This window comes from Eptatretus burgeri, chromosome 14, assembly GCF_056783735.1.
Source record: "Eptatretus burgeri isolate ZD-2024b chromosome 14, Ebu_testis_v1, whole genome shotgun sequence".
NCBI classification, from domain to species: domain Eukaryota; kingdom Metazoa; phylum Chordata; class Myxini; order Myxiniformes; family Myxinidae; genus Eptatretus; species Eptatretus burgeri.
The window spans coordinates 70,200,926-70,225,442 of NC_140974.1; the positions used below are offsets into that span (position 1 = coordinate 70,200,926).

Here is a 24,517-nt window from a genome sequence, read left to right on the forward strand (position 1 = left end):
ACTGTTCCATCCCTCAGCTGGATGCGAAGCTGGGTGTTTCATCTGCTATCATTAGTAATTGGGCATTAAAATATACCACAAAGTGTGGGCGAGGTGTCCCCAGCACCCTGAACAAATTACAAATTCCTACCCAAATCGAGCTGGCAGGATGACCTAGAGGTATGCACATTCATGTCTACCCTGGATTTGAATCTTGGTCCAGCTACAAATTGCCATCCAGCGCTTCTCGCATCCAGTCTCGCAAGCCGGGCGAGGCATCGACGTGTGTGCCATTCCTTGGCTGGACATTAAACTGGGTGCCCCGTCTGGCGGAATTAGTTGGTGGACGTTAAAGATTACACGGTGTCCTTCGCAAGTAATTTCAATTGATCATCACACGACTTGCAGTTACATCATAGATCACACACGGTGCATCTTGTAATCACATACACCGTTATTCATGGAATTTAGTTTGCATTCTCTAATTTTTTTTTTTTTTTTTTGGACTGGGCAATCTACAAGTGTTTGTATGCAAATCGCACATTATAATTATAATTTTCATTCCAAAAATGATTGTGAGAAAAACAAGCGAGTAAAACATGAATTGCGGTTCTAAAATGTATTTACTGTGAATTGGGAATTGTATGACAGTTACATCGAACGACTGTTTACTGTTGTATTTATGTAATCCTTCTCCCAGCAACACCGTCACCACCACGTGATGTGGTCGTGCTAAGTTGTACCAGACACTCCATGGTGCTGGGTTGGAAAGAACCTGCAAAGACTGGAGGTTGTGCCATCACACGTTACCATGTTGACTCGTACAGTGAAGATGGTTCATTGGAAACTTGTTTCAGCACCAAAGGCCCAGAAAGACTGCTTGAGGTTTGAATCACTATGACCTTTTTGTATTCCCCTTCTCATGAGATTTGCACAACAAATATCTCTTGAAACCCAGATTATGATATTTAGCTGGGAGACTCCACATTTGCAACTAAAGAGTTAATATAATACTGTCGTATTCAGGTCGATTAACACCAGCCTGGACAGATAACCGAACGGTTTTAACTCGGAGGCGAACAGCCGAGATTCTCGGCAAGATTCCCGCGCCGGAAGGAGCGGTGAAGGCGCTTTACCAGAACAGAAGCACACGGGTTTATCCTCGAACCCACAACGAATAAACAGACACAAAGAAATTCAACAATAATTATTTAATAAATATAAATCAAGGGTGATGATGTTAAGAAATCAAGGAATGGGGTAATGAAAAGTGAGGTAAACTAAATCCTAATTTGAGACATCACCATCACAAAAACAGACAAGGGGAAGGATAAAAATAAAAGAAATTCTCCCCTTTTATGCCGGCACTCAGCTTTGTGTCCAGAGATGTCTTTTTGGAGCATGGTGTCGTCAAACCGCTGAGCCACCGCGTGGGAAAACGCACCAAAATGGTGCCAGGTCACTCCTCGCGGCCACGTAAGTTAAGGAATTCATGCCGCGCTCTTCAACGCTAAGAACCCACAAACCGCATACAGTTTCCTCTCATGATCGAGACCACCACACCGCTTCCTGCAAGTTCCAGATCCAAAAGCAAAGGGAGGGGCTCCAAAGATACTGCAAGAATCTGGCAGCTTTCTCGTCGAGAAGAGACAAGAGCCCTGACGCTTTGCTTCCAACCGTCCTCTTGTCTCTATGTCTCTCCGCTCTTGTCTCTCTTCTTGTCCCTCTTGCTCTTCTTCACTCTCTGACATCACCCTGTCCAATCATCAGCCTCGGGGGTGTGGCCTGCCAGTTACATCTCCTGGGGGGCAGGATTTCGTCTGACGGTTATGTTGTTTGTTTTTACAACGTGGTCTTTTTTATAGCCGGTCTTGTAAATGTAAAAATGTTGAAAAAGGTCAGAGGAGGCAATCACATACTGGGAGAACTAACCTTAGACCCTACCTAGTTAGCACAACACCACCCACCATGTGGTGACACGTACCAACTTAAATTCACAGTTTTCCTGACCAAAATTACATCGAGATGTCGGATCTGGATCCAGATCTTCACCAAAATCTAATGAGTCATTCCTTGTCACACACCCAACCTGTCGACGAAGTTTCATCCGAATCCGCCCGCAACTTTTTGAGATATCCTGTACACAGACAAATAGAAAGGGGTGAAAACATAACCTCCTTCACCTTCGGTAACGAAGGTGATGAGTTTTCTTTTGCGACGTATTCTACATGTTGAAGCAATAAAGTAGTATGAGAGTATATCAACCTTGCAACAATTTGTGCAGCTCTGGATCCTTTCACCCCAAAGACCCTCTTTATCTTCTCTGCTCTTCTGATGTACAGCTTGTAAATGTTTTTGCATAGCCAAGGTTGTTATGTATGACTTTTCATACTTGGGCCCTCATTTGCAGGTGACGGGTCTGAAAGAAGGAGCACAGTACAAGTTTTGTGTAAGTGCTGAAAATTTGGTGGGAATTGGCAAACCATCAAAGGAGAGCGAAGCTATGAACTGCTGTGCCTGGGAATTTCCTGAACCAGGTGTGCATCTCAAACATACAATTACCGGAATGGGGATTTGTTTTGGAGACAATACTTATGCTTAGCTGAACAGGAATACTGCCCTAACGATCCCCCTAAATCGAACACTAACCCTGTGTAATATTAACACAAACCCTGAACGCTAACATTAACCCCAATGCTATAATGTGAGGTCCAATGCTAACCTCAATCCTAATACTAATGTTATAACAAACCTGAACACTCAATCCTAATACTAATGTTATAACAAACCTGAACACTCAATCCTAATACTAATGTTATAACAAACCTGAACACTCGTTCCAATTCTAATGCTAACACAAATGATAATGCCATTACAAAACAAACATGAAAGCTATTACCAACACAGACATTGATCCAAACTCAAACATCAATCCTATCCCTGGAACTACCACGAACCTGAACACTTGTGCTAAACCGAAACATCATCCTAATGCTTGCCCTATCCCTAACAGTAACACTTACCTTTACAAACAGCTCTATTTTAGATCAATTATGCTGAACACTCACACACACACACACACACACACACACACACACACACACACACACACACACACACACACACACACACAAACACACACACACACACACACACACACACATAAAAAAACGAAAAGCACGGTGCATCGGTGAAACCGTGGAGCCGTCGGTCAGTTCGTCTCTGAAGACTATATGCCTATTAATCACGTCCCAAAGACCCTTAATTTTTGAACGTTCATTCCCAAAGATCCTTAAGATCCCATGGACACAAAAGGCCTAGCTAACTCGAAAGTCCCCGAGGACCCAATAGACCCCAAGGAACCCAGAGGTCCCCAAGGACCCCGAAGATCCAAAAGTCCCCGATGACCCCAAATCACTCGAAGACTGAAAAGACCCAAAGGACCCTGAAGACCCAAAAGTCACCAAAGAAACTAAAAGGACCCCAAAGACCCTGAAGACTCAAAAGTCATCGAAGACCCAAAAGTCACCAAAGAACCAAAAAACCTTGAAGACCCAAAAGCCACCAAAGACTCCAAAATCACCGAAGACCCAAGAAGACCCAAAAGTCCCAAAACACCTGAATATTACAAAAGACCCTGAAGACCCTTTCAATTCTTTTGACCTTAACACCATTTAGACCCCTTGCACCCTTCAGACAGATTAGACAGCTTAGACCCTTGACCATTAAGACCACTTGGACCTTCTTACATCACAAATATAATATTACAAATGAAAAATCACTCATGGAGTGACACTTGGCAAAACAGAACGAAGCAGAACGGCACTTGGAAGAGTGTTTACCTCTGCCAAGCTGACCAGTTTACGTTTTGTATCCCATTGAGAGGCTGGATCTGAACGAAAATCGAATTGGCTTGTTCTTGTCACCAAACCAACTCAAATTTTATAAATCCTGTGTCCCAAACCCATCGTTTTCTGTAGCCACCTGACCCAGTCATACCTAGCTGTTCCTGGACTCTGTGTTCTTTTCTCCTGACAAGGTGGAGAGTTTGCTGTCAAGTCTCGACTCAGATTCTGCAAATGGCCCAGACGGCATCAGCCCACGTGTCCTGAAAACCTGCCCTGCTGCACTTGCTCACCCTCTCATTTGCTCAAGGTCATCTGCCATCTGCTTAGAAATCGGCAAACATAACTGCTTTGCATAAAAAGGTACAAAATCAGATCCCTGCAACTACAGACCAATCAGCCTTCTCCCAATCATCAGCAAGGTTATGGAATCCATCATCGCTTCAGACATTAAATCCTTCCTCTTCTCCAATGGCTTGATTTCCGATCATCAAATTTGATTCAGACCAGGTCACTCTACCCTGGATATGCTGCTTCTGCTCTCCCATCAATGGTCAGAGATCCTCAATGCCAGACAGGAAATCAGAGCCATCTCCCTAAACGTAACGCTTGTCTTCGATGCAGTCCGGCACCCTGCCCTGCTCACAAAACTCTCTTCCTATGCTATCCAAGGCCATCTCCACTCATGGCTCGCAGACTTCCTCTCCTGTCACAGCCAACGTGTGGCCCTAAATAGAGTTCTTTCATCCCCTCTTCCTGTCCAGGCTGGAGTTCCTCAAGGCAGTGTTCTGGGCCCTGTTCTTTTTCTGGTTTTCATCAATGATCTCTCTGACTGGAAAATCCTATTGTTTTCTTTGCTGATGACTCCACCCTCTGCCGTACCATCTGTCATCCCCCAGATTGGCAAGCAGCAGCCTCTTCACTCTCTTCAGATCTGGGTAAAATCACAAGCTGATCCAACATGTAGAACTGGTCTTTCAACCCTGACAAATCTCATATTCTCACGATGTCTCTCTGAAAGGACCATCTGGAAAACCACCCCGATCTACTTTCTCAACAATCCCCTTGAAGAAGTCCTTTCATTCAAGCTTCTGGGTCTCACTATCTGCCATAACCTTTCCTGCGAAAGCCACATTTCCAACCTGGCCTCCAAAGCCAGTCGCCGACTGGGCATCCTGCATCAAGCAAAATCGTTCCTCGGCCCACCTGAGCTCCTGACCACATACACAGCTTCTGTCCGCAGCCTGATGGAGTGCAGCTCTCTCCTCTGGGCTGGTGCTCCTGCCTCTCACCTTTCTCGGCTTCACGCTGTGGAAACCAGGCACTTAGGATTATTGGTCTCCCGCAATGAAGCCGAGTCCTTGGGTCTCTCACACTCCCATCGGAGGCAAGACGGTGGTCTTTCTGTCTTCTTCCGTCTCTTCTCTAACATTGCCCCCCTTCTCTGTCTGAGATATGTCTCCCCCATATTTCCGCATGGCACTCAAGGTCCGCCAGCAACCCCTTTTGGTAAAACTACCAAAATCAAGAATCACTGCTCACCTACTCTCTTTTTTTCCCCGCCTTTGGAACAAACTCCCACACTCTTCAATCCCACTCTTCCCTCCATGTCTTCAAAACAGCTGTTCACCACCATCTCTTATCATCCCCATCCAAAACCACGATCTTCTCTACCCCTGCTAATCCACCCCAAAACCACCTCCTTCAAATTCCCTGCTTTCCTTCCTGAAAGTCCCTGTCGTGTAAGGACTTGAAAAGTCCCTGTGGCGTCCATCTTGTTTACCCTGTGTACCCCACCCTATCCCTCTCCCTTCCACAGATATCCTCATGTCTCTGTTCTTCAGTTTTTTCCTTCCCTCTCCCACCCCTCTTGTCTCCTGCTCCCCTTGCTGCACGTTCTGTGTGTTAATTCTCATATGAGCCTCGACAATGTATACAAAAAAAAGTCCACCTAATTTTGTCATAATGCATCCACAACTTTTTGAGATATCATCACATATATATTTAGTTTTTGGCTCCATCTCTCAATTTCAGAAATTAGGCCTATGTTGACCTTTGACCTTAAAAAAATACTTGGTGGTTTAATCATTCACCTGATATGTAAATCCTGTTCAAATTTCAAGTCAACCGCATGAAAATTGACAATTTTACAAATTTTGGCCTATGTTTACTGTTGGCCCATGTTGACCTCAAAAATAGTTGGTGATTGAATTTAGTGACCTGATGTGCAAATCCTCTTCATATTCAAGTCAATCCGATGAAAATTGAGGATTTTAGAAACTGCACCTAAGTTGTTGGGACCGTACGGGACTTAGGGACTGCACCTAAGTGGACCTTTGGCCTTTGTTGACCTCAAAAATAATTAGTGCTTGTATTTAATAAGCTGATATGCAAATGGTCTTCAAATATCAAGTCAATCGGATGAAAATTGACAATTTTAGGAATTCAGGCCAAATTGGCTTATTTTGACCTTTTGGCCTATGTTTACCTTAAAATGAATAGTTGGTTTAATTCAGCGGCCTGATATGCAAATGCTCTTCAAATTTCAAGTTAATCAGATAAAATTGAGGATTTTATAAATTTGGCCTACGTATGTTGACATTTTGGCTTATGGTGAACTCAAAAATAATTGGTGGTTGAATTCATCGACCTGATATGCAAATGCTCTTCAAATTTCAAGTCAATCAGATGAAAATTGAGGATTTGAAAAAATTTGGCTTAATTTGGCCATTTGGCCTATGTTTATCTCAACATTAATAGGTGGTTGAATTCACTGACCTGATGTGCAAATGGTCTTCAAATTTCAAGTCAATCAAATGAAAATTGACAATTTTAGAAATTTGTTCCATGTTGACCTTTTGACCTATGTTGGCCAAAAAATAATTGGTGATTGAATGCAGTAAACTGATATGCAAATGGTCTTCAAATTTCAAGTCAATAGGATGAAAATTGACAATTTTAGGTCAACATAATCATCTCATCATATATCACCACCTTCCAACAAAAAGACAGCATTTTAGAGAAATGTCTTTAGGAACCATTTTCCTTGCATGTATCATTTGGCAGGACCTTGCCGAGATCTGCGCGTTACAGAAATCAGAAATGATTCTGTGACATTGTCATGGAAATGCCCTCCTTACCTCGGTCAGACAGCCATCTCAGGATATTTTCTGGAAGTGAGGTTGTCAGAGGAGGGTACATGGAGAAGGGTGAATGAAAGTGAGACCTCAAGCACCTTCCTGAAGGTACCGACATGCACGGCTTATAGTACCATGTGTCCAATTGTAAATGATGCGGATTAGATGTGACAAAAGCTCATGGATTTGTTTGGTCCCTTATGAATCATCAGTGACACAGACCTCTTGTTGGCAAATTTCTGTCTGTGCTGTCGCTGATGACTGAAACTCGCGATGAAACCGGTCCAACAGCTGAGGGGGGAGGGGGTGTCACATTGGGATTCTCTTGGGTGTACTAATATGTGTGAACATCTTGAAAGCTGTGGAGGAACTCTGGGAAGGGTTTCAAACAGCAAAGCGCTTACCTTGTGTAGGCCTTGGATTGATTTATGCAGCTTCTTCGGCGAGAGGAGTGGGGGAGGTGTCAATTATTTATATAACCCCAGCCACCTGGGTTTAGCTGATTAGGTGAGAGCTGATTGGCTATTCCCTCCATTCACAGGTCAGAGATGTGGGTGGATCTTTCTTTCTAGCTGTGGATATATGTGTGTATATATATATATATATATATATATATATATATATATATATATATATATATATATATATATATATATATATATATATATATATATATATATATATATATATATATATATATATTGTTGCAGGCAGGGAGTGTCGGGTGAGAAGACCACGAGGTGGGGAAAGAAGCTATCCGGTTCCCACCAAACTCCCCGGAATTGTGGGCCATCGCACACAGATAATTCCATGATGCGGTGGGTCGCTTAACCGACCGTGGACGCCAATAACTCAACCGCATGACCTCGGGTCCTCCCATTTATGGGTTAATCGGGTTACCTAATTAATCACATGATTTAATTACCGTGGAACATGCCCTCGGTACACCTTATCCGAACCGGATCACTCTACCGGATCGGATGCAGCCGAGCAACACTGCCAAGGACGTACCGGCTAAAAGGAACGGATCGCTGGGAATAAAGGTCCGGCTAAACTTGGATTCGGACCATGCTGGATCAATGGAAGAAAAGACAAAAACGAGCAGGGAACATTCCTAATAATAATAATTTATCTACAAGCAGGCGAGAAAAGATATGCAGTACAGTGAAGATGTATTGGGGTGTGTAAAGCAGGTATAAAAAGAAGCGTGGTGTGACAATAAACAGGAAACTTACAAAAGGGGACACAGAGCTGACTTAACGTGAAAATAAGAACAATAATAATAACAATCTTCTGCAGTCTTACAAAAGCAGACAGGAGCCAGCACACGCACACACACAGACACAGAAAACCCGATGAAGAGGGAGTTTTGCAACCAGGGAGGGGGGGGGGGAGTTGAGGCTATGATCTCGGTACCTGTGCGCCCGATAGCACGACGTGCCACCAATACGTTTCGGGGGGGATGCTCCAGGGTGCAGTACCCCACAGTGGGCACGATGTCTCTGGCCCAAGCCGCACGTGTGAAGACTGTGTTCGTGAAAGAGGAGCTTGAGTTGAGAAGGGGCGGAGTCCAGAGGGCGAGGGTGGAGTAGTAGGCGGGATCAGAAAGGCGGGTGGGGTCGACGGCGTGTGGGTGAAAACGAGGAGGTGGAGTTGAGGAGCAGGAGGCGGGTCATGGCGATGTCGATGAGGCGAGGCGTTAGCGGAGACGAGGAGCAGGAAACATAGACCAACCGGGCAAGAGGGACTGCCCCAACTTTTACAGGGCCCGCAGCTCGGGGGGAGGGGCCATGCCGAATTGAAACATCATCAACCAAATCAGGCGCTCCAATTGACCCCGACCCCTCACGTGGCCCGCAAGCTTGGGCTGGAAACCGCCTCACTACGTTTCCGGCAAGGCCATCTCAAACAGTGACAATATTGCGCTCTGAACCCGCGAGATGACACGAATCGCCCACACCAAAATTGGCACGCGAATCATCCAGCAAAAACCCCCGGGCGACCAGTCGAGGGTCCTGCATACCCGCTCGGGCGTTCGACCAGCATCGATCAACGCGCTCTTTCCACGTGCGCCAACGTGGCCCGCACTGTACATTCCCTGGCTCGATCGCAGCCTCGCTGGCCGCAGAGACGAGAAGATGTTCACCATCCGTGGAGAATTCACGCTGCCAGTGAGGACCGAAGGGACATCACCATGGATAAATCCATGCACGTTTCATGAGCGGCGTACGTGTCTGCTTTCAAGCACATTCCATACAGTGCACGTGGTTCCGCCATTATGCACGTGGCCAGCGCTCGCGTTCACACGACTCCGCTAGCGTGTGTGCGGGGCGAACACCAATATGCGTCGGATATTGAGGTTAAAAAGGATCAAGCCGCTTCTACCCGCATACGCGTATCCTGCCCAACATGGCGTGGAGTCGGCTTTATCGGTCTCTGTGCGCGTCTCGTGCAGCGTGGGCATCGTGCTGGCCTGTTTCCCGTGCCGTGAAAAACACCATTCGTGCAGCCTCTTAAGAGGTATTTACTTGCATGCCTTTCAAATGCAACGGCAATTCTCCCCAGACAATCTGAAGCTCGAGTCAATAGTCCAGCACCATCCAGCACACCACATGATGCAGCGCTGCAGTTTCCCCACCATCGCGCTGCACGTGCTCGCCTCCCCGAGGTCCCACCTTACAGCGAAGGCGCACGTGGCTGATTAACCTCAGGAATATTCAGAAAAGAAGAGTGGGGATGAAATGAAGGAAAAATAATGATTGAAGCAACCCTAGCTATAAGATCATCGCAATGCACTCCCTTGTTGTCCCGCTAAACAAAAGGAAGGGTACTATCTACATGTATAATAATGGAATAACTGTCTTGGGACACCTAACTGTTGGCAGTTCCGAGAACCACAACAATATGTATATGTAGGTGTATATAGGTGTATATAGGTGTATATATATATATATATATATATATATATATATATATATATATATATATATATATATACATATATATTAGCATATGCAACCTGTCGCTTCGCTGATGGGAATATTTTAGGGGGGGGTAGCTGCGGCAAGAAAGAGGGAGAGAGGAGAGAGGGCAAGGAGAGAGGGGGGATAGAATACGGAGTGGAGGGGAGGTGGAGAAGGAAAATCGAAACATGTGGAGTGTGACGTCACACTCGACATGCTTCGATTTTCCCGCCGATAACATCACGTGCCTTCTGGTTGAATGGTTTGCATAAGCAGGAACAATTGTCTGGGTGGCAGATGGATGATTGTTCTTTGCGGATTGTGTGGTTTTATCGTGTGAGACATAATCCGTGGTGATGCTCACCATAACAGTCAGGAGGTGGTCTGATGTATATATTGTTGCGGGGCTGGGCATTGGCTGTGAGCACGACCGCGAGATGGAGCTGCAGAGCTGGCTTGACCGATCGCCCGGAATTTAGATAGTACTTCTTCGGAAAACTCCGGAAAAGTACGGGTCCCTTTTGGACCGTGAAGGGTCAATATTTCTACCACGTGGTACAGGGTTATTCGCCAATTTTCAAAATACCTCTAGACCACGTGGCGATTTACCGAGTCTCCACACCCTCGACGGCACCCGTACGGAATGAGCCGCTTAGCGTACTCGAACCGTGTGCAATCCGAGCGGTTTGATTGCTGAGAACCGTCGGTCCAATTGTCCCACCCGTTACAACGGCAACGTCCTGGCTAATTTCCCAACATGCAGCACGCTCAGTCAATGAAGGAATAGATGCGAACGAGCTGAAACATTTAACAATCGGGGTATTTATTCACAACGGGGGATGAGGGGAGCACATAAGGGCAGAGGTAAACCTAATATTAATCAATGCACGTATATACAGGCAAAAAGCACTTGTACAATTCACTGCTTAGCAGACGGGCCCATGGACACACACACACACACACACACACACACACACACACACACACACACACACACACACACACACACACACACACACACACACACACACACACATAATCGGACCAAATGGTCTTTATTCGGACCTCCAGCCCGGAGGACAGTCAGGCTGAAGACCAGGGTCTGTCTTGGACCTGTCCACCTTGTGTGGTCTTCAAGCTGACTCGGTCTGGGCACCAGCGGAACGCGAGCCGAATACAGGCACCGGTGAGTGACCCTTGTGGTTCTTGCATGGGATGGCGTCTCTCAAGCTCGCTCGTTCGCCGATAGAGACACGGTGCCCAACCCTTGCCGTCCTTGTGGGGGATGGTGTCTCTCGAGCGCTCAATCGTGTGGCGGAGGAGGAGGAGGAAGAAGATGACGCCGACGACCAAGACCAGCTTCTCAGGTTCCAGACCAGCCCAAGACCAGCTTCTCAGACCAGCTTCTCAGACCAGCTTTTCAGACCAGCCCAACACCAGCTCTGCGAGGATTCTCCGTTCCTTTTTATCCTCCCGGCACGCTCGCTCAGGCGTGGCTTGTCTGCCATTAGTGTGGGGTGGGGGTGTCGCACTTCATTTCTAGGAGCGCCAAGCGAATCAGTGGGTGGGGACTGACCTTTCCCCTACTGAGCACGCGGAGAATGCCGGGAGGAGAGGGTTGTTGTCGTTCTCTGTAGAGCTGTAGTAATCCGTCGCTGTCGTTGTTGCTGTCATTGCTGGTGGTGTTTACAAATAAAAGGAAATCCTAACTATCAAAAGTCACTCACAGCACATGAACATTTATTTACCCATTAGACAAGGGAAAGGAAGCTATCTATAAAACACATACTTACCGATATAACTGATCTATAGGACCTGTATGTTGTGTGCCCTTGGCTTCCAGGTCAGGTCAGGTATGGGAGCATGTGCCAGAACAGCGCGTCGCTGCGTCCACTTTCCGCCGGTACTCCAGGGGCCTCCGTCTGGCCATCCCCCAGGCAGATGCCAGGCCCATCCCCATCTCCTTGAGATGATGGTCAACCTGCTGCAACCATGAGGCACGTGGTCGGCCCACTGGCCTCCTCCACTCATGAGACTCCCTCGCTGAGAGAATCTGGTAAGCAGGATCAGCGTCAGGAAAACGAGCCACATGTCCATACAGCCGCAACTGACGCTCACAGACTATGCAGGTAACAAATCTCATCCGAGTCTCTCTCAGCAACCGCTCGTTGGATACAAAATCCGACCAGCGATAGCCAAGGATTCTCTGAAGAGACCTGGTACCAAAGGAATTAAGTCTCCGTCTCAGATCCTTGGTCAGAGTCCAAGTCTCGCACCCATAGAGCAAGACTGGAAGTACCAAGGACCTGAAGACTCGGACTTTCGTCCTCCCGCACAGCTACCGGCAGCGCCACACCCCATGATCCAGTGAATCCATGACTCCCCAGGCCCGACCCAGACGTCTATTGACCTCTGACTCGCAGCCAGCAGAGACATGAATATCACTGCCAAGGTAAGTGAATCTCTCCACGACCTCAACATCCTCACCACAAACAGAAACAGACAGGACAGCAGCATCCAAGATGTCACCGAAAGCCTGGATCTTAGTTTTGACCCAAGAAACCCGAAATCCCAGCGGCTCCGACTCCTCATTCAGCACCTCGAGGGCCCCCAAGAGGATGTCTAAAGTCTCCGCAAAGATGACTGCATCGTCTGCGAAATCAAGGTCCGAGATCTTGACATTCCCAAATGACGCACCGCAACTTGATCTCTCCGACATCCTCCCTAAAATCCAGTCCATACAAGTGCTGAAAAGTGTGGGGGCAAGTACACATCCCTGACGAACTCCAGTAACAACTGGAAATAAGCCAGAGGTGGTACCACCACACTTCACAGCACTCTCAGTACCAGAGTAGAGTTCAGACATCAGATCGATCAGTTTTGGTGGCACCCCACGAAGACCAAGAATCCTCCAGAGGACATCCCGATTCACTGAATCAAACGCTTTACAGAGATCAACATAGGCTGCAAGCAGCCCCTGCCGAAGCTCTCGTCTGCGTTCGGTGAGGACACGAAGTGCAAGGATACGGTCAATCGTTGACCTCTTTGGTGTAAAGCCTGACTGCTCTGGACGCTGGTGCTCAAGCAGATGGTGGCGAACCCTATCAAGAATTAAATCAAGCAAAGACCTTGCCCGGCACTGAGAGCAGAGTCACCCCTCGGTAGTTGTTGCAGTCTTGGCGATCACCCTTCCCTTTCCAGAGAGGGACAACAAGGCCTCTCTTCCAGTCAGTTGGGATGATGCCTGTGTTCCAGGCAGAGCACAAAACTGCATGCAACGACACGAGTGCAGCATTTCCACCAGCCTTGAGAAGTTCGGCATGGATGCCACAGATCCCTGGAGCTTTGCCCCGTTTCAACTGGTACACTGCAGCCCGTGTTTCCACAAGCGAAGGTGGACCACAGTTGATTTGAGGGTCAGCAACAGGGATTGTAACACCCTTGACGTCCAACTCGACAGCTGGGGGATCAGCCTGGTACAACCGCTCAAAGTAACCGGCCCAGCGGGCCTTCACTTCAGACTCCTCTGTCAAGAGCCTACCACTCTCTGCTCGAACTGCAGTGCTCCGAGGGATGGGCTTGGATGAACGTAATGCGCGAATTCCCCTGTAAGCGGTCCGAGAATCACCTGTCCACAGGTGATGCTCTACCCCCTCACAGATTCCTCGCACATAGGCCTCCTTGTCCACCCTCAGTGCACCTACAGTTTTACGCCTCAGCTCCCTGAACAGCTCAGCTCTGCCATTCAGCCTGGCCCTGCGACTCTGGTCAATGGTATCCAGTGTCCCTCGAGAGACAAAATTCTTCTTTGCCCTGCGGTGAGTTCCAAGACATCCACCGGCAACATCAAGGACGGTGGTCTTGAAGGCGCTCCACAACTCTTCAGGACCCCCCAAAGCACCCAGGCCCCCCAAGTGTCCACTCAGCCTGTTCGCAAACTCCTCAGCTACTCTCTCATCCCTGAGCTTGGCAACATCCAGCCTAGGCTGGGATGGTACCATTCTCCAGGATTTAAGGTGCAGCTTTAGAGTTGCTACAACAAGCCTGTGGTCAGTATTGAGGAACTGAGCACTCCGGTAGACCCTGCAGTTCTGGATCATCCTCCAACGACCGTCAATGAGGACATGGTCAATCTCCTTTGCCACACCGCCAGCATTGGAATACCAAGTCCAGCGATGAGCTTGTGGGTGCTGAAACCATGAACCAGCCACCCTAAATCCATGACTTCTTGCAAAGTCAAGGAACTTAGTGCTATTCTGGTTCATAGTTCCTGACCCATGGGGACCAACACACACCTCATAACCGTCCCTATCAGTTCCAGTCGATGCATTGAAATCCCCCAAGACTAGAAGTGTATCTCGTCTGGGGCACTGATCAACCACAGACTCGAGTGTGGCGTAGAATGCATCCTTCACGGTGAGATCACTCGCCTCAGTCGGAGCATAAACAGAGACCAGGGAAATGACACCTAAGGAGTGACGAATCCTTAATCTCATAATACGCTTGTTGACCGGTGTTACCTCATTTATCATTGGGGTCAGCTTATTGGACACAGCTACAGCAACTCCTTGGGTATGGTAACCATCAGAGCGACCAGACCAATAGTAGGTGTAACCACCCACCATTATCTCGCCGCAATCCGGTCTCCGAACCTCAGAGAGAGCTGCAATCCCGATGTCCAAACGCTTGAGCTCAGATGATAACAGAGACAGGTGATCATCCTCTCTTAGGGATAGGACATTCCAGGCACCCACCCGAAGGGACCGCCTCAGGTTAACCCAAGGAGACCGCCGTCTGGTGGACGACACCTCAGCACCACTCCGACACACTCTCCTGCAATCTGACCCAGGGATGTTACCCCGTGGTTTCCCTCCGATCAAAGATTGGGGGTCCCGAAGGCTTTGCCCCAATCCCGTCATCTGGTGAGCTGCCCTGCGAAGGGAAGCTGCACAGGAGGTACTCCCACGGAGTGGGTTTTCAGATTTTTTTGCGTTTTTACGTTTTGCGGAATGAAGGGTTTTACGGTGGCTGGAGTGCAAATCCTGCCACCAACCTCCTAATAAGAAGTAACCCAACTGCAGGAGGACGTCCGCAGACACAGTTGGGCACTAGATATGGATGGCCGTTGGCTCACAAGGAGCTCCTCCACCCTTTGACAGGTTTTGTTTTTAATCCTGCTGGGTGTCCATATCCAAACACCCTCCTCACCAGAAAACCTGGTGGGGGAGACGGTTTAGTCGCCGACAACCCGACCATGGAACAGGTTAGTACAGGTTTACATGGTACCTGTAGCAGGTCACAGATCGAACCTGACCTGACTCAAACCTGACCTGGCTTCCAGATTCGCAACAATATAACGAATGTCGTCATCATCGGTTAGATATTTATCAGTATGCCATCCTGATGAGGGCAAATAAGCCCGAAATACGGATCAGTGGTTCCATTTGATGTTTAAATGAGCATGACCATATAATCTTTGTCCGTTGGACAGTCACTGGGCTGAGGACTTCGTGTTGGAGGTGACGCTTTGGTGTGGACTGTGTCCAATGGGGATCGGCAGAGTGCTCGTCACACTCCACAAGCTTCGAGATATATATATATATATATATATATATATATATATATATATATATATATATATATATATATATATATATTATATATATGTTAATATATATATATATATATGTTAATATATATATATATATATATATATATATATATGTTAATGTATATATATATATGTATATATATGTATGTATAGATATGCATATATATATATATATATATATATTTATATATATATATATATGTATATATATATATGTATATATATATATCTATATGTATATGTATATATATATATATGTATATATATATATATATATATATATATATATATATATATATATATATATATATATATATTATATATATTATATATTGTTACAGTTGTGGAAATTCACAGAGCACCATATAGGTTCTTAGATCAGTTATGTCGATAAGTCTGTGTTCAGATAGATTTCCCCACCGATGTATAAGGCCCAGTCACACCTTGACGTTTTAGCCAGCTTATGCCGATTTTTGGAAAATTTGTCTGAAACGCTGGTACACGTCGAATACGTTATGGGTAAGTTTTGATAACATTGAGAGCACGCTGAAAAACACTGCCATACGTCGTTGTACGCTGGCTTTAAAAGTTGTACTTTTCGCTTGTCCTCAAATTTTCCATGCTTAAAATTTTAAGACTTATGCCAGCGTATGACTCACACATTCCGCATAACGCTGGCCATAAGTTGTAGGCACGTCACGCGATCGTTGACACACGTCGACACGCGTTACTTGTAAGTTACTCATAACTTGAAACACGTCGAGGTAATGTTTAGTGTACCCAAAACCTATTTCTAACCTATGAGTAACGTGTTGTACTCACGTCACGCGATCGTTGACACACGTCGACACGCGTTACTTGTAAGTTACTCATAACTTGAAACACGTCGAGGTAATGTTTAGTGTACCCAAAACCTATTTCTAACCTATGAGTAACGTGTTGTACTCACGTCACGCGATCGTTGACACACGTCGACACGCGTTACTTGTAAGTTACTCATAAGTCGAAACATGTCGAGGTAATGTTTAGTGTACCCAAAACTTATTTCTAACCTATGAGTAACGTGTTGTACTCACGTTACGCGATCGGTGACATACATTGACACACGTTACTTGTAAGGTGCTCATAAGTCGAAACACATCAAGGTAATGGTTAGCGTCAGTGTTCCAGACTTCCTGGTTTTATTTATTTATTTATTTATTTCTTCCTTCCTTCGGTATGATGGTGATTTTGACACTTCGATTTCTAGTGCGGTTATAATATAATATAATATAATTAATAGGCTGCCGCTCAACGATTTAAATCATAACCGCACTGTACACTGAACACCGTCATACAGAAGAAAAAAAACCCGGGAGTCTGGAACACTGACGCGAACCGTTACCGTGACGTGTTTCGACTTATGAGTACCTTTCAAGTAACGTGTGTCGATGTGTGTCAACGGTCGCATATCGTGCGAACAACTTATTCCCATCACATGCGGAGCGTGTCATACGGCAAGTATGTCGTAAAATTTTCAACATGTTTAAAATTACAAGACGTACTCCATTTAATACGACGTATGATAGCATACTTTAGCGTTCTATTCACGCATACCAAACTAACCCATTCCGTATTTGACGTGCGCCAGCGTTTTAGACGCATTTTTCAGAGGTCGGCATACGCTGGCAAGATCGCCAAGGTGTGACTGCGATGTTGACACTTCCATTTCTGCGGCGGTTATGATTTGAATCGTTGTGTGTCAGCCTTTTCATAACCTACGCCACGTCATCATCGGCGATACGTGCAGCGCGCTATGCCGAAGTTAGACTATCGTTGGGCATAGGTTGTGAAGGCCGACAACAGATTCAGCATTCGTTGGTATAAGTTATCTATAACACAACGAAACGTTCTGTGTCCGTTACTAATACATGATGCATAAGACCAAGTCGTTATGAATACATCCGAATCTTTAAAAAAAACATCACAAGTTCAACGTAAGCCAGCGTTTTACATACATTTTAATACGTTGCCATTGCTGGCTAAAACATCAAGGTGTGACTGGACCTTGAAAGGGATTTATTCGTGTGCAGGGCTGTGATCTTTGAGGTAGCCGTTTTTCTTTTGCTATCGTTATTTTGGACCAACCGCATTTCAACCACCACAACCACCTTCTCCAGAACGCCGACCACAACCACCTTCTCCACAATCGCCAACATCCCCACAGACAACGAATAACCACCTTCTCCACAGCCGCCTTCACAACAACCACCTTCTCCACAACCGCCTTCACACAACCACCTTCTCCACAACGCCAAACTCAACCACCTTCTCCACAACGCCAACCACAGCCACCATCTCCGAAACCACATCTCCCCCAATAAACAACAACGAACAACATCGCTTCACCTTAAACTCCGCAAACACCACCATCTTTGCGCCGGCCATGGCGAGATCTCTGCAAACAGACGCGGGGGTTTCCTCGTTGTGCAGGGACAGTGATTTCACCCACGTCCACTCTCCTTTGTTGGCGCCAGCATCGATGATCTCAACCACGTCCGCTCGCTCCGAGCTTCGCCTCGAATTCGGATCAGGAGATCGAAGGGGGCGGAGCCAGCGGGGGGTCAGAGGTGAAGGATCAGAGATCAAACCTCACCTCACGGATCCCATATAACAGCATGCAGAGCGCCAAGCTCGCAGTAGTTGGTCTGAGTTTGGAGTGGTGTGAAGAGCAAGGTTCGAGTCCAGTGAATGGCAGTGGAGGTCTGGGTTCGCCGAGGAGATGGGAGCTTGGAGCGCAGCCAAGCCTGCCGTGCCGCGCAGAACTGCGCGTTCGTGTATGGAACGTGGGGTAGAGCCGGAGAGAGATTGCCAGCCAGCACCAAACGGTCTGAGGTGATCGGGCTTCGGGACAGTCCGAGCGTCGCTGAGGGACGGACGGGCTCTTAAAGAGAGCATCAACTCTAAGAGAGCAAAAGACCCATTTGTTCCTCTGAGGCATTGCCGGCTGGGCCCAAATCACCAGGCTGCCCGAGGAGGCCTGGGCCGAACCGCGGTCACGCCAGCTGCCGTGAGGACGGGACGTCGCGGGTCGCCCCAGCGAGGCACCACGAAGGTGAAGGTAACCAGCGCGGCCTCTCGGAGCTCCTTCGGTCTCCCAAGCTCTGAGAAACATTAAAGGCTTACAAGCCTGGGCCTTTTCTTTCTGGGGTTTTGAATGAACGTTGTGGCGCCATGTCTTTAGGTAGAACTGTATAAGTGTACGTGATTAATAGAACGGTGGTAGTTCTTATTCTTGCTCGCGTCTTGTCCCTACCCCCATTCATTGCATGCTTGTACATTGCATTGCTTTTGTTTGCCTCGACTGATTGCATACATGACTGTATGACTGCATATGTGTTGTGTGTGCAAATAAATGTGCTTGTGTGAATGTTAACCCGTTCATCGCGTCCTTTTCCTTCATTGAACTGCCGTATTGAGTTCGGAGTAATAGCTGGCTTTTTAATAGCCGATAAAGTGATCGGGTCCAACTGGGCTGCGCGATAAAAACCCCGCTCGGTTATCCCAAGACGAAGCGAGCTGCTTAAGTGGCTCGTTTCAAGCAGGCCCCATTGAGGTACAGTCTCTCGGTAGTCTGCCCGCGCGATTAATTAGGTATATCGACAATTCGGCGATTGACCCTGTAGCGCGGGTAGAGTGTTGACTAGGCTGTGGTGTGCATCCAAAACACGCCCGTAGCAGGATTTCGGCGTTGTTCCGAAAGCTGCGACTAGATTGTCCGTTCGGTGGGCGAGAACGGCCGCCATTGGCTCGAAGCGGTCGTCCGCACGCCAGCGGGTGGAAATCTACAACAATATATATATATATATATATATATATATATATATATATATATATATATATATATATATATATATATATATATATATATATGTACTGTACATGTATATATTTATTTATAATGGTTACCATTCATCAGACATATACTTTGACCAATTCTACATTGGTGAAACTGGAAGGAATTTCAAACGACGACGAGATGAACGTGATAGAGCAATTGGGCTTGGAAAAATGACCCAGTCAACCGCAGCACATCATTGCTTGCAATCTGGCAGCCTGACTGTATATCATTGCAGCCTGACTTGCTTAAAGTAAATATGTGTATCAGCTTAGTTATAACACTTTTTATTCCTTTAAATTATCAGATTTCTCAACAGATTTCGACACTAATTTAGTGCAGACAATATCCAATCCTCAAAACCGAAATAATATTTCGATGATCTACTTTAATTAGTTTGTGAGAGTAGATCATGGAAAATCATATCATATAATGCATGAAATCACTCCAAGCTCCTAATTTGAAAACGATAGTACTTACAAAAGCGATGTATACAGCGATTCATAGCCATGATGAACAGGCATTCAATTTGAGTGAGGAAAGTGAAAAAAAAACTGAATGCTTCCCAACGAGGCTCCCAAGCATGTACCACGTGCAAACGTCAAAATAAGTCAATATAGAAATGAAAACAGAGCTACCCACATAATTTTTATAATCCCAGCCAGATATAGACTGGACAATATATCTGGTTTGGACAAATCAATATCCTGGTTCACAGAGCACAGAGGATTTGTTCACCTTGTAATCTTCCTACTGAAATTGACAAAATCATGAATATACTCGGTGAGAATGGTTATCCTAAGCATATAGTTAAGAGATACATACACAAGTTTCTTAACACGACAAAAGATCGGAAGATTGGTCCGGACAAATGTCCAGTCTATATCAGGATGCCCTGGAAAGGGCAATCATCACAAAGGTTTGAAGTACAAATCAAACATATTGTGTCCAACACGTTTCTGGCTGTACAACCCCGAGTAATCTTTACCTCTCGCCGTTTGCTGACGTCAGTTAAAAAGGATGTGCTACCATCCTCACAAACCAGCAATGTTATTTATGAGTTTAAGTGCCGATGTGAAGCTCGGTACGTGGGCCGCACAACACTAAGATTGGCTGATCGGATCAAACAACACGTCCCTTTGGCGATTCGAAGAAAGATTGTGAGGGTTAGAACACAACCAGTGCGAACATGTGGAAATATCCAGCAACCACCGGCCACTGTACCTGCTTCATCCGCCATTGCACAGCACCTGGTTGCCAACCCTATCTGTGCAGATCAGTATAACGCAGATAAGTTCAGGATATTGAGCGGAGGTCGGAGCTCGTTTCATTTACGTATGTTGGAAGCAACCTTCATCCTTACCACCGATCCAATACTATGTCGTCAAAAGGAATTTGTACGATCTCTGTGTCTCTTTCAGCATGGAAAGATCAAGGGCGGTACGGTAACAAATGGTGAATGGACCTGAGGGGAAACCCATCCCCCCTCTCTCCGGGATTAGTGTGACCACTCCTTGGCTTTTTTCACAAGATCTTGGCTATTCGTTGTTCACCTTGGCGTCTTGGTTTTCCAGAAGTTTTCTTGGCGTAAAGGTTTTCTATTATCATCGCTTTTCCTAAACCTTGTGAATTCTTGGCTTTTTCCATTGGCTCACCTTGGCATTTATGAAAATGAGGAGTGGTCACACTGTCCGGGATGTGGTTGCAAACGTCAATCATCGATGAACTCTGCTCCAGCCAATGGGAGCTCGAAGTGAAGATAATGAGCCGACCAATGGGCGTTTGGATTAACCCTGACGTCATTACGGTTGAACCAATCAGCGTCTCCCTTATTGAGACCTGCGTATAAAGCACGTGCCATCACTTCCTCCTTCACTTGCTGGGATTTTTTTACCCTGAAGAGTGCAGCATGAAAACTTCGGTCACATATATATATATATACATACAGTGGAGAGAACAAGTATTTGATACACTGCCGATCTTGCAGGTTTTCCCACTTACAAAGCACGTAGAGGTCTGTAATTTTTATCATAGGTACACTTCAACTGTGAAAGACGGAATCTAAAATAAAAATCCTGAAAATCACATTGTATGGTTTTTAAATAATTAATTTGCATTTTATTGCATGAAATAAGTATTTGATCACCTACCAACCAGTAAGAATTCCGGCTCTCACAGACCTGTTAGTTTTGTCCTTAAGAAGCCCTCCCATTCTCCACTCATTATCTGTCTTAAATGCACCTGTTTGAACTCGTTATCTGCATAAAAGGCAGCTGTCCACACTCAATCAATCAGACTCCAACCTCTCCACAATGGGCAAGACCAGAGAGTTGTCTAAGGACATCAGGGACAAAATTGTAGACTTGCACAAGGCGAGGATGGGCTACAGGACAATAGGCAAGCAGCTTGGTGAGAAGGCAACAACTGTTGGCGCAATTATTAGAAAATGGAAGTTCAAGATAACAGTCAATCTCCCTCGGTCTGGGGCTCCATGCAAGATCTCACCTCGTGGAGCCTCAATGATCATGAGAAAGGTGAGGGATCAGCCCAGAACAACACGGCAGCACCTGGTCAATGATCTGAACAGAGCTGGGACCACAGTATCAAAAAAAAACAATAAGTAACACACTACGCCGTCATGGATTAAAATCCTGCAGCGCACGCAAGGTCCCTCTGCTCAAGCCAGCACATGTCCAGGCCCGTCTGAAGTTTGCTAATGACCATCTGGATGATCCAGAGGAGGAATGGGAGAAGGTCATGTGGTCTGATGAGACCAAAATAGAGCTTTTTGGTTTAAACTCCACTCGCCGTGTTTGGAGGAAGAAGAAGGATGAGTACAACCCCAAGAACACCATCCCAACCGTGAAGCATGGAGGTGGAAACATCATTCTTTGGGGATGCTTTTCTGCAAAGGGGACAGGACGACTGCACCGTATTGAGGGGAGGATGGATGGGGCCATGTATCGCGCGATCTTGGCCAACAACAACAAGAGCATTGAAGATGGGGTGTGGCTGGGTCTTCCAGTATGACAACGACCCGAAACACATAGCCAGGGCAACTAAGGAGTGGCTCCGTAAGAAGCATCTCAAGGTCCTGGAGTGGCCTAGCAAGTCTGCAGACCTGAACCCAATAGAAAATCTTTGGAGGGAGCTGAAAGTCTGTGTTGCCCAGCGACAGCCCCAAAACCTGAAGGATCTGGAGAAGATCTGTATGGAGGAGTGGGCCAAAATCCCTGCTGCAGTCTGTGCAAACCTGGTTAAGAACTATCGGAAACGTCTGATCTCTGTAATTGCAAACAAAGGTTTCTGTACCAAATATTAAGTTCTGTTTTTCTGATGTATCAAATACTTATTTCATGCAATAAAATGCAAATTAATTATTTAAAAATCATACAATGTGATTTTCAGGATTTTTGTTTTAGATTCCGTCTTTCACAGTTGAAGTGTACCTATGATAAAATTACAGACCTCTACGTGCTTTGTAAGTGGGAAAACCTGCAAAATCGGCAGTGTATCAAATACTTGTTCTCCCCACTGTATATATATATATATATATATATATATACACACATATATATATATATATATATATATATATATATATATATATATATATATATATATATATATATATATATATATATATACACATATATATATATATATATATATATATATATATATATATATATATATATATATATACACATATATATATATATATATATATATATATATATATATATATATATATATATATATATACACAGATATATATATATATATATATATATATATATATATATATATATATATATATATATATATATATATATATATACATATACCCAAATATAATTAGTTGGGTTTGCTTGCAGATTGCAAACAAGTACTGGGATGCATCCTGCATGTGGATATAATAAATATATCCTTTTTATGTTTGATGAAGTGAAATGTCAAAGAGATATATTTGAAGAAGTTGAGTGTGTTTGCATTCCGAGCTGTTCAATAAATTATGAATGAGTGAACAGAATGAGCTCTTTGTTTGACAGTTTATAGGTATCATAATTTTTAATCTAAAAAGTGAGAAAAGTTTTAAAAACAAAACTATTGTTTACACTGGAATGGGTTACTATGCTAAGAGACAGAGTTTACGATTCAACGTCAAAGACAAATGTTAATGGGATGGGTGGAACTTATCAACCGAAGTTGAGAACAAGCAATGATTGTCATGTTTGTAGCTATTCCCATCTTGCACGGGAGTCTATCAGCATGTTAAGTCAGCATCTTTCCTTTTTGATACACTGATTAAATTTAGATTAGTTATTACAGTGTAATAGGCTGCTCGAGTGATGTAAATTCCATGTCTGGTCTTGATACAATTCCTGACCCAACAACCAACACAGTACAGGATGGTATAATCAAATGAAAGACCAAATACTACATTGGATTCATCAGGAGGAACCTGGATAGAACCTCACACACTTTTGATAGATTATGTGAAGAAAAAACCATGCCTTACCGGGTGGACAAAACGCTGCTGTGAAGCATAAATTGACCATACTGTGCGACATACTGTTAAAACATTGCAAATTGTTGAGGCAGTGATTTCCCATTTCTTAAAAAAAAAAAATCTAAATTATATTTCAGAAATTAAAATGTTTTGTGTTTTATCTGAGCCTCTTCCCGAGACTTCCGGGGGGGGGGTGGGGGTCCAAGCATGTCTCACCCAGCTGAGTTCCTCAGTCCCTCTTCCTCAACATCATTGCTGGGCAGTGTATTTCGCCACGTAAAAATTAAGGGAATAATAAAATGATTATTTCTTTTGATGTTTTTGAGAATTAATTCTGGCAGTATCTTCTATACTTTGAGGATATTTTAACGTATGGCCTTATGTTTGTGTTCAACTTGCCAGGACAAAGCGGTCTTTATATCTGGGTTTTCCATTAAGGTGGATTGTGGAAGAATGGAAAATATGCATTCACGAAAACATGTTGTGAATGTTTGTTATACCCAGGGTGCCTGATATAGACTGCCAATTCGATAGGTAAACATGCAATATTCTACACCGTCTGTAAACAATAAACATCCACAACTTCCTGCCA

The 24,517-nt window shown here is 45.2% G+C and overlaps 1 protein-coding gene across 4 annotated transcripts in view; it reads left to right on the top strand.

The window, feature by feature from the left end:
* The window catches only part of LOC147013560 (myomesin-1-like), a 252,103-nt gene that overhangs the window by 105,784 nt on the left and 121,802 nt on the right, over positions 1–24,517 (top strand). For all 4 annotated transcript variants that reach the window (XM_085855453.1, XM_085855456.1, XM_085855454.1 and 1 more), the window contains 3 exons: positions 680–864; positions 2,390–2,516; positions 6,891–7,069. In XM_085855453.1, coding sequence (XP_085711579.1) covers positions 680–864; positions 2,390–2,516; positions 6,891–7,069 — 491 coding nt within the window. The remainder of the gene's footprint in view (positions 1–679; positions 865–2,389; positions 2,517–6,890; positions 7,070–24,517) is intronic.